The sequence below is a fragment of the Stegodyphus dumicola genome, chromosome 11 (genome assembly GCF_044657685.1).
Source record: "Stegodyphus dumicola isolate Sdum_Otavi_A_Nest chromosome 11, ASM4465768v1".
NCBI lineage: Eukaryota > Metazoa > Arthropoda > Arachnida > Araneae > Eresidae > Stegodyphus > Stegodyphus dumicola.
In genome coordinates, this window is record NC_140778.1 from 153,122,833 (window position 1) to 153,134,841 (window position 12,009).

Genomic DNA, 12,009 nt, shown 5'->3' on the forward strand with positions numbered 1-12,009 from the left:
AACTAGTTATTTTATGTTAATTATTTTTTCTTACTCTCTTTCTATTTCCCTCCCAGAATGCTAATTTCTACTTCTCGCATATTCAAATCAGGTAGGAACCCATAGTATTTAAAGGAAGGTTTTAATTTGTAGAATCCCAGCGTGTTCCGCCCGTTGAAGGCCACGTTTGCTACTTAATTATCTTGAAAACATTTTATCTGCAGTATTTTCTTATATTCGCAATTAGTTTATCACGACGACATTAGGTTTTTGAGCCAACTTGGGCGTTCTGTGACTGTGTAGCCTCTTGACTAACTTTCGATTGAGTATTATTTTAATTCTGTTTACGTTTTGCACCAGCTCTGCCGTTCTAATCTTTTATTGACTTAAATAAAAAGGTCTTTTACACCCTTCTGTTTTAATTTCGCCCTTAAACTTTTACCCATAAACTTTTCACCCTTAAATTTTTAATTTCATCCTTAAACAAACTGTAAAATTTTTATAAACCAAAATTATAAAAATTATAAGATAAAAAGAACTTCCAGTTAGATCTTAATGTAGAGATACCAATTAAGCATTAAAGCGGTTAAGAAAGACTTGCTAGTTTAAGAATTAGTCGCCTGAAGTTAAAGGCATAGATTATAAAAATCTTGCATTTAAAAGCTGCTGTTCAAAATGGCAAACTGAATGACGGGGAAAAAATTGCTGTGACATTTCTTCAAAGAAGAAAACTAATTTATTTGTTATCCAAGATTAATTGTGCATTTATTCACTGAATCTCTTATATATCAGGCTAAAAAAAAAACAAAAATTTCCGGTAAATAAGAGTATTTTGTATTTCTCCAGAGCCCTAAATCTGCGAAATGTAAACAATAAACACCTCGAATAAGTTTCCTTTGAGGCAACAGAAAAGTATTTATTATCTAGAAAGGCAATGAAACCGCAACAAAAATTAAATGAAGAAAGCTCGTATATTTCACCTGAATTTTCATTTTCATCTCACATTAAACTAATATTTTATTTAATAATTTGTAAGGCTGTATATTTGCTGCATATTATACACATTTCAGGAATAAAATTAATGAATTATTTAATATGTATCGTAGTGTATTATCAACGAAAACATTGAGGAATACCTAAATAAATTAAAAGCAAGTTAAATTTCTCTTGGCTTAAAAATTAACAACGATTTATAAGTATTTGACTAGAATTGTTTTATCTCTACTGTTGCCACAGATACAAAGACATAAAGAACTTGAATAAAACATTGTGGTAGGTCTTTTTTTCCTCCTTGATTTCTATTTATAGCTGAGTTATATGTAGTTAAAAGGCAATCTGTATTTAAGATTCAGAAAAAGTTATTACTACATGTTTAGCAGAATCAATTTACCCATTCACCACCATTGCCTTCACAATTTCAGTATTCTTAGTAAGGCATAAATCTTGGCTTTATTGAGCCCACGAAGTCCTGATAAGATTGCTAGAATTGTTGCTTACAAAATTATTCATTTTCATACGAGACGCGTTTTCTTTGTCAAATGGCATACAATACATTCTAACGACTCTTTATTATATCACTGATAAGCAGCTGAGAGGAATAACTCAATGCATAATTTCAAAGGAAAATGTTTTTGCCTTCTGATAATTTGTGATGTCTAGCTATAGTGGCAATCAATTTCGACATTTATGTTGAGAAGAATTTCGTTGAAACGTCTCGTATGAAACCAACTACTGTGAAGATAAAGTATTTTTTTCAATCTTAGTAACATAAATTTAACAATATTAATATTAATTTCTTTAGCTTTATAGCAACTCGAAGAAGGTGTTATTATTTTTATTGAGAGAATCTCTTGTACTGATAATTTAAAAATATTGTTAGGAATTTTGTACATATATAGATGATTTTAATGCAACTTTACTTTCAGAAATTACTGAAATTTTACGTGAAATGTTTGTATTTTTCTGTGTAACGTAACGCGAAAAATGTCAAGTGAGAGAAGCTATGCTAGAAAAGTAAGATACAGGGGCAAATGTACTTAACCTTGAGTAAATGTGTATCTTGGTAACTTGGAGAGATATCGCCAAGCTGACAATGGTTTTCGTGACTTATTTTGTTACCGAATTTGGCAAGAAAACGCCTAAAGTCGCCAAAATTGGGGACCATTTGACGACATTTGGGTCCGGTCTCTGAATCACCGTAATAAGTATTGAGATTGAATACATGTAAATGATCACTTGTTAACTGCAAACGTAATTCTCACTCTCATATTACTTTCCAAAAACTTCGAGAAGCAGAAAATACTAGAGATATCTCGGGGACGGTTGAAAACTAGATAGGCAGGAAAGAGCGTCTTCTCTAAGTTAGTTGTTGTTATTGATGCGAGTTGTTAGTTCAGCTTGATATCGGAGATATTTCCGGGTTAGCTTTGTCTTTAGATGCGCTTTGCATTGCTTTGTGTTTAACGTTTTTAAATTTGAAACGTAACTCCTGATTGTACTCTGCGATGCTGTGAACACCTGTAGGAGTGTTTCTATGGGAAAATCCAGAATTTTGAAGTTTGTCTGTTAATAAAATAAATTGTATTAATAAATTAAATAAATTTTATTAATTTAATTAATTAAAATTAATTAAAATAAATTTTATTAACCTATCATCGGATCTGTGTGCATTCAATTTATGACGAACCCGTACGCACACAAAAATATCTATTTCACTTGTTTTCCTTTTCGAATACTGTTTGTGTATCATAAAACTAAATCTAAAATATTACGCTAGTTTAATAAAAGAGTGAAAAATAATTAAGAATAGTCTATTTAGGTTAAACACATTTATTTATTTTAAATAGTTTTATCTAATAAAGTTAATACAATTTTTACATATTTATTTACATTAAATAAAACAGGAAACGAATCATTACACTCGGAAAAGAAAAACACAAACCGCAGAATGTGATGTGAAGCAAACGATGTTATCGTTACATGAATTCTAAGCTGCTCTCTGCTGCGACTGGGTTTTTAAATAATGATTTTGCAATTTTAATCAATTGCTCTTTTCATTTGATCAGTTGAAATCCAAGGAAGTAATGTTAAAGACGATAGGATCATTAATGGGCTTGAAAGAACTGGATTTGGTTTTGTTTAAGATGTTCAGAACTGATAGTTGTAAGTGCAGTGAACTAACAAAATCGAAATATGTGAAGCCTTGAAGAAGTGTTATTGTCAGAAAACAAAACTAAAGTTACATCAAAGCAAATACTGCAACAAGATAGTTGGATTTTGAGGCTACAACAGGCTTACAAATAAGAAAAGTTGTGAACCTTCAAAAGTAAGATAATCTATTTTTCTAGCTATATGAGAATGAAGCTACCGCCGTGAAAGTTTCTAAAGAAATACAGCACGCAATGATGAAAAAAAGGATTGAAAAATGTATTTCAGTGTCCCCTTGGCGAAAATTGGCGATTTGTTTTGGCACCATTCCTGTTTACGTTCAAGTAAAATGGGGTCCAAAAACATAATGCAATAAAACATAATTAAAACATAAAAAATGTAATCTCTATAAACTGCTTCTTAAATCAAAATAAAACAAATAAATAACATAAAAATGGAAGTACTTTTTATCCAATCTGCGCAGTACAAAGAGGAAATATCGACTCACCTTATTTAGAAATTTATGTCTTAGGTGAGCAGCACACAGAATTCTTTAACAGCATTCAAAGGCTGTTTAAAATTATCTAAACTAGAATCTGTATATTGACCTCGCCGCATAAATTCACAAAAGTAATAATAAAAGATATCCTCCGTAGCCTTTTCTCCGAAAATCCTTTTTTATTGCACACCACATAACTTCAACAGTGTTGATATGAGCTCCGGTTTCCGGATCCTTAACGCATCACTAGGTGCCGAGCGATAAAGTCGTTGAACACTAGTAGTTCAGTCCGAGGTTCGAATCCTGCGAACTGGTTGGCTGCATGGGAGTTTCCATCTTTTTACCAATGTGTAATGTGTATAGAGCTAGTTTCCCTTAGAAAGCCCTCGATGATGACACCCTCCCCTTAGGTAGATAGCCCTCGAGGCTTTGCCGAAATCACATTCACACAACGAATCCCTAAATATCTCTGCATAATTTACTGAGAGGTGAATAAAGACATTATCAGAGAGACAATTGCACTACTTCCAGGTCGGTTATGATTCTCGTTGTAGGTAAGATATTCCGTTGAATTACGGTTAAACCTTCATTTATACACCAGTCAATCAATGCTTTCTTTTGCATTCGCTCCAAATCGTACAGAAATTCAGGTTAATCTTATCACTTAGTCTACAGCGTAAAGCATAAAATAAACAACGTACTTCCTAACCGACATCCAACGCAGAAATAAGTCCTCTCCCGACAATTTAATTCAGAGCGATCTTGCATTTGCAATCAATGAAGGCATGATCGGGTCCAACCAATCACGTCATGATAGAGTTTGCAAAACATACACTGTAAAATACTTTTGTCATGCACATACTCGGTAAGGGTAAGCTACCAACCAAGCCCTGCCGGAAGAACAGTTAAGCCAACGACATCTAGCTGAAAGGAGAGAGGGAAAAAATCTGGCAACGAGAAAGAAGAAGCGTGCTTGATGCGAGAAGGACGGCATACTCGTGTGAAAAATTTGAAATTAGTTTTTCTGTATTCGGAGAGTTGAGCTTTTTTGTTAAGAATTGAAAAGTGCAATGTATTACTTGTGCGTTTGATGTAATTTGTAAATAAAAACAATACTTTGTGAAATGATAATGTGTATTTGCAAAATGAAAATATAGCTCGTGTTATTGTTAAACCTACATAAGTGTGCCAGTTTATTTTCTGCAAATAGAGTTGAGTAATATCATTCATAAGTGCATGGAAACAAACCGACAAAGATGATTTGGTCCAGGATCGTTTGACAACTTGAATTACCATAACTGAAACAACTTGATATTAATCCAAGGGCTTACTCGACCGTATATTTTTCCCGTTAACATCACAAGGGACTGATATGAGGTTCATTACTGTGAAGTTCTTGTGTGAAATGTGATACAAAAACAGGCTTTCGACTGATTTCCAGTATTTTCCCAATCTTATCCGTTTACTCACTTCTACATTCAAGTTTAAATTAAAATTTAAAATATAATTAAAATTAAACGGTGGTAAAGTACAGGATTATCCAAATTAAACTTCCCCAACTCAGAGGCCTGTGCAGAGTGTTGTATGGGTCATAATGGGATGAAATTTTAAAAACAGACACTTCAGATCATGCGCTCGAAATTTATTATACAAAAGAAAAATAGTACAAGAAGTTGGCGAGGCCCATTTTCACCTGAATGGTCAAGTAAATACGCACAACTGCCGCATTTGGGCAAGTGAAAACCCGCGCGCAATCCATCAGGTGCCCTTGAACCCTCCAAAGGTTACTGTATGGTGTGGTTTCACTGCAACATTCGTCATTGGGCCTTATTTTTTTGAAGAGGTGACTCCAACAGGGTTCAAAACCTGCTCTATCACAGGAAAACGGTATCAGGACATGTTGACAACGTTTGTGATCCCTGAACTGCAACAACGTGGCCGCCTCCAGGACACGATATTTATGCAGGATGGTGCACCTCCCCATATTCTTCGTGGCGTTCAACAGGTGTTACGGGTAACTTTTACCGATGCACGTGTGATCAGCTGCTGTTTCCCTACAGCTTGGCCTCCCCGCTCGAATGATCTCACGCCATGCGACGTTTGGTTATGAAGATTCTTAAAGGATCGGGTCTACCGAGAACACCCAGCAACCTTGGCACATATGAAAGACGCAATTATTCGACATGTTCGTGGAATTAATGTGGACTTACTGCGTTCCGCTGTGGAACATACTGCTTTGCGAATGGAAAGAGTTGTGGAGAACCACGGCACACATGTAGAACACCTGTAGAATGTCTTGTTGATCTGCAGCGCCACCTATCGGCAAATTCGTGTACTAATATTTTTTGTTTAATAAATCTCGAGCGCATGATCTGTGAAGTGTCTGTTTTTAAAATTTCATCACATTATGACCCATACAACACTCTGCACAGGCCTCTGAGTTGGGGAAGTTTAATTTGGATAACCCTGTATATAAACTACCCAAAAGGCCAATTAACCTCTGTCTTTTATCCGAGACTCAGTATCAGTTTAATGCACCTCATGAAACTCTTCTAGAAATATGATATTCAAAACTTTCAGTAAATTAGTCAGGAATTTCATAAACTAAACTTCAAGGCGGAAGCAGCAGAATGCAGTTCTATGATGTATTACCTAAACAGCAAGTTCAATGTAAGACTTGATGATAGAAACGACAATGACAATATGACAATGATGATAGAAACGCCATTCAAAGTGGCGCTCTAATCTTGTTTACGTCGTAGGCCATTTCATTGGTCTGGCTCGCCAAAATATCTCTAATGAGAACCTAAAAACAAAACACTTTATCCGAAGAAACTTCGAACAAGCTTAAAAACTCTTCTTTTAAGAACTCTTCTTTTCAGTTAGGTTTACAATTGACGAGGGACGAAGTGTCTCTCAAATTGACTTCCTTCTTTTTCGGGGGGGGGAGGAAATAAGAAACTGCATTTAAGCTTAGCGTGACACCAAGGCAGTATTTTATATGTCATAAGGCATCGGGCAGCTTGGTTTTATAATTAGGTTGCTCATAGCCAAAACGTTGCAATATGCCAATACGTTCGAAATGTTTGGAAACTTATTTGAATACAGGGGCAGACTGAACGAAGAAGGTAGCGTAGATTACTTCAGATGGACTTTTAGACCATCTTGTTAATATTAGCGGTTGTAGTGAATTCCACATAAACCAGAGAAACTCAACGAATGTTTGACCCCCCAAAAAAGTCCATTTGATAGACAGTTCTTCCCTCGTCAATTGTAAACACTACTGAAAAGAAGAGTAGAAGATTTTAAGCTTGCTCGAAGTTTCTTTTTTTTTTTTTTTTTTTTTTTTTTTTTTTTATTCCCATTAGGGATATTTTGATGCTGATATGAAGCTGAAGTATTCTCGTACAAGGCAAGAAGGAACATCTATTTTTCGTTCAATTCCCAAAGATTTCCCAAAGCAACTTAACTATCTGCGCTACTGATAAATCAGTGCAAGAAACCCCTTATATTTATGGATGCTAACTCTGAAAAAGTTCTTTAACTGCTTTTTATTTAGAAATTAAAAGGTTTCTTTTCTGATTTATTGCAGTTGTACCAAATCAAAAGTAGCATTAAAAACTGAACTGATAGACAAAGGGTATTAAATTTATTTTCTGTATGATTGATATACTTCAAGATTTTCTCTGCTGATGTACCTGTGATAAATATTTTCTCCAAAAATATTTACCTTTCTTTAGTTTGTTCCAAATGATGATACTGATGTTTTGCTTCTCCTTTTGTCTGTGATGTAGCAATAAATGCATATTTTCCCTTGCTAGTCGCTCTTCGATCCATTAAAAGTTTTCCTGCTTTCAGTACTTGCTGGCCTTTGATGTTACGTTACTTACATATGTCAAAATTTTCTTGTACGCAGAAAATGTTTTACTTGAAAATTAAAGCAATTCTCTTACTCGACCGTATATCTTTCCCGTTAACATCACAAGGGACTGATATGAGGTTCATTACTGTGAAGTTCTTGTGTGGAATGTGATACAAAAACAGGCTTTCGACTGATTTCCAGTATTTTCACAATCTTATCCGTTTACTCACTTCTACATTCAAGTTTAAATTAAATTTTAAAATATAATTAAAATTAAACGGTGGTTGGAAACGGCTTGAAACTCTAGACCAGAAGAATTATAATTTCCTTCGCCCATACCGCCCTTATATGGGTAATTTTAATGTTGTATTAAAAGTAAATTCCATTGTATTCATTTATCTTTTAGTTTAGTAAGAATAGTTACTTATTCTTTTTTTTTCAGTCATTCTGTAAATTTCAGCAAGAAGTTCATACTTTCATTTTTCATTTGTTCTAAAAATCAAAGAAACTGAATAGTTTGCTGAATTCTGCATACTATATTAAAGGAATTAAGAATAATCGTAGAAGTTTCATATATTTTTTTATATTTTTTCTTGTGATTAATATGCTATATATTAAATACCATGAAAGATATAAATGAATTTTTGTACGAACAAAAGCAATGTCAAGTTATGAAAATTATCTAATATAAAGTCTAAAGGGGAAAGATATATTAAGCTCCTTATCATTATTAAAAAAAAGTCTTATAATATATATGCAGCTTACCATGCACCTATATGACTGACTGAATTTGGTCATTTATAATAAAGTAATAAAAATGAAAGACATAAAGCAAATCACATTCAAATTCCATGGTGCAGCAGCCATTTGAATATTAAAAGATGTAAATAAAAAAGTATTAAAATGGTTAACCGAAGTACCGTATGTAAAAAGTACTTTTATACGGAAATGAGCCATGAATGGAAAAAACGTGTGTAGAATGAATAACCAAAAAGAGGATCCATATTTTGAACCTGGCTGAGGGCCAGTATTAGCTAGTAGTTACTTTAGTAGTTTATTCTTAGTAGTAGTAGTTACTTTAGTAGTTTACTTTAGTAGTTATTTAGTACTTTAGTAGTTTAGTAGTATTATTTAGTAGTTAGCTAGTAGTTTATTCATGATGTATATATTTCTCTTTACATTTTGTGATAGTTACTTTGTTTGCAAATTCAAAATCTTTGTACTAAATGTTACTTTTGTTTCTTTCCAGCTGGACGAATGAAGGTAGACGTTTCTATCCACAACCGCACAGAGGTCGATGACCTACTAAGGAGGAGTCCTTACATGAGGGGTAGAGGGTCCTGGACGCCTAAAGATTGTGCCCCTCGTCACAGGGTAGCCGTGATCATCCCTTATAGGGATAGGTTGGAGCATCTTACAACTTTATTACATACTTTGCATCCATTACTGCAGAGGCAGCTCACAGAATACAGAGTTTACGTGGTAGAACAGGTATGTCTTTGTAATTAAATGCCTCTTTGTTTAACGTTATATTTCAATGTTGCTCAAGTATCTTATTAATGTGTTTAAGATACTTAAATATTTGTTTATAGGGTAAATTCAAGTTTTGGAATTTGAAGAATGGTAATATTATAATATAGTACACTCTATAACAAAAAATCGAGGCCCCAAGAAGGAGTTGTCCGATGGAGACAAAAATTGGTGGATAGGAAGATTATGTACAGAATAGAAAATGATTCAAATTTCAGAACAATTCAATGATTTATTTCAGAGTTACATAGTTACAAAGTGACGAGATCAACAAGGTGTTGATCCAACTCTAGCCTGGATGTAAACTACCACACGGCGTGGCATAGACTGATAAAGCTCCCAGATGGTCTTCTGCGGTATTTCTTGCCAAATTTGCTCCAATTGTCGGGCTAGGGCACCCGAATTAAAAGGGAGAATGATGATTCTCCACACCCAGGATTTAGCGATTGGGACCCCTAAAAATCCTCAGTCGCCCTTTAAAAGGGGGAGTATAGGTATTTCTCCCTCCTTCTTCGCGTAGCTTTGTGGTGTAGTGGTCTGCATGCTGGGCTCGTACTCCAGAGGCCCGCGGTCAGATTCCTGGCGAAGGCATTGCTAATTTTTCAAATCTCCTGCTTCCTAAAAATAACCTAATGTCTCTAGAGTGGCGCCCGAACTGAAAGGGTGTTGAATGATGATTGTCCTCACCCAGGATTTGACCATTGGGTCCCCTAAAATTCCAGTCGCCCTTTAAAAGCGAGAGTATATATATCCCGCCTTCGTGGTGTGGTGGTCTGCACGCTGGGCGCGTATTCCAGAGTTTCGATTCCCGGCGATCGTGCTGCACATTTTTCATCTTCCCTGCTTCCAAAAATTCCTAATGTCTCTATACGAGTCACTAACCACATTTCCATCTGGACAACCGTGAATTTAATATATCTATACACAGATTCAATGCACATGTATCATCAAAATCATCAATCAATTATACAATGTAGAAGCTACCAGATGGAAATTTCTCTCATGTTTCGATGATTAATATTGTGCATAAATTTATTCCGGGGAATGATAACGTAAAATCTTGCAATGCTGTTTCTGATTAATAGCCGTGTTGTTGTTCATATTAGTTAACATCTTATTCGCAAAACATCGAGACGTGACTTTCGCTTGTTTCGATGCCATAATACCACACAGCGGAGCGAGGAATATTAATTGAATTAAAATATTCGGTATGGCGCGTTATTAATATAATTAGCAGGACAAAGGCAGGAGCAAAGCTCCCGTAATCAATTATGTCGTCAGTTACACTTGTTATTAGTTCAACGTTAACCTACGGCAAACAATAGAGTTGTAACTCTTGTTAATTATCCAGTACGGTGTCAGTTCACTAAGTGTAATGAAATGTAATCTAAAGCTGGAAGTAAGTTGTTGCAGAAATAGGAATAAAAATTAATGGTGGTACCGAATTAATCCACCGAGTGCTTGTATTGTGTTTACTTTTCATTTAAAAAAAAGCTCTTTCGGTTTTGAAGGCAAGGTCAATTAATTTAATACGTAATACTTGTTTAAAAAAGACTTTATTTAATACCCTCCTTATTAATTGCAAAATTGATAATTGCGTAGTGATGTATTGGGTTCTTTTTACATTAGCCAGGAACTAGGATTGGAAAGAATTATGAAATATTACCAAAAATTTTCTATTTGAATTAGACTTCTTTAGTTTTATAGATCTCATAATTCTAGTTGTATTTTTTAAGATTATTTTCACAAAGCAAAGTTTGCTTCTATTAGGTTAGTTTAATTAATTGAGGCAAAAACTCAAGGGCTATTTGCCTATGATGCTTTCGGGAAGAATTTTTGAAGGAAACCTGTCTCGTATATACGTTACACAAAGGGAAAACTGCGGAAATCAATCATACAGTCGCCAGGAAAAGATCCTAGATCGCACTACCAGTATTCAGCAATTTTACCGCTCAGATACTGATGGGTATATCTGTTTTTGTTCTTTATGATTTATGAGGAAATTTTAAAAATCCCTATATTTGTACTAAATTTACTAAAAATGTTAAATGACTCTTGTGTCATTTTGTATATAGAATAAATTAAAATTTTTTAATATTTTACTCTGTGAATATTGATAATTTTTGTACGAATAATTTCCTTCATTAATTCAGACGGAATAAATTTTTACTTCCTAGTACCAAGCAAAGGAAGTATTGTAATCGTGAAAATTTTCGGATATAATATTTCAACGGAAATATCCATTTTCACATTTATCGAATGCAATTTAACAATTTTTTTGCGTGACATCTGTACGTAAATACAGAATAAATGACTCTTAATCCCCAAACTGGTTGCCAAAAGGATTTAAGATGGATTCAGAAGAAATATTGCGTGACGTTTGTATGTACGTATGTATGTATGTATGCATCTCGCCATGCGAGATACCTACGTATATACATGGAAGTCATACGTAAATACAAGTCAAAAACTAATTGCCTCAGAACGTTGAAATTTTGTACATAGGACTGCTTCTACAGGTTATTTAAATTGGGAATTCCTCGATGGCTTTGGACCGCCTGTGCCTGTTCCGAAAATTCATGTGAATGAATGTTTCTTGAGAGTTTCCGCCACTCTGTTATTTCTTCTACAGGTTATTTAAATTGGGAATTCCTCGATGGCTTTGGACCGCCTGTGCCTGTTCCGAAAATTCATGTGAATGAATGTTTCTTGAGAGTTTCCGCCACTCTGTTATTTCTTCTACAGGTTATTTAAATTGGGAATTCCTCGATGGCTTTGGACCGCCTGTGCCTGTTCCGAAAATTCATGTGAATGAATGTTTCTTGAGAGTTTCGGCCACTCTGTTATTTCTTCTACAGGTTATTTAAATTGGGAATTCCTCGATGCCTTTGGACCGCCTGTGCCTGTTCCGAAAATTCATGTGAATGAATGTTTCTTGAGAGTTTCCGCCACTCTGTTATTTCTTCTACAGGTTATTTAAATTGGGAATTCC

The 12,009-nt window shown here is 34.6% G+C and overlaps 1 protein-coding gene across 3 annotated transcripts in view; it reads left to right on the top strand.

Moving 5' to 3' along the window:
* Positions 1-12,009, top strand: part of LOC118200168 (beta-1,4-N-acetylgalactosaminyltransferase bre-4-like) — a 594,620-nt gene that overhangs the window by 442,336 nt on the left and 140,275 nt on the right. For all 3 annotated transcript variants that reach the window (XM_085827333.1, XM_085827335.1, XM_085827334.1), the window contains one exon: positions 8,737-8,978. In XM_085827333.1, the coding sequence (XP_085683459.1) occupies positions 8,737-8,978 (242 nt within the window). The remainder of the gene's footprint in view (positions 1-8,736; positions 8,979-12,009) is intronic.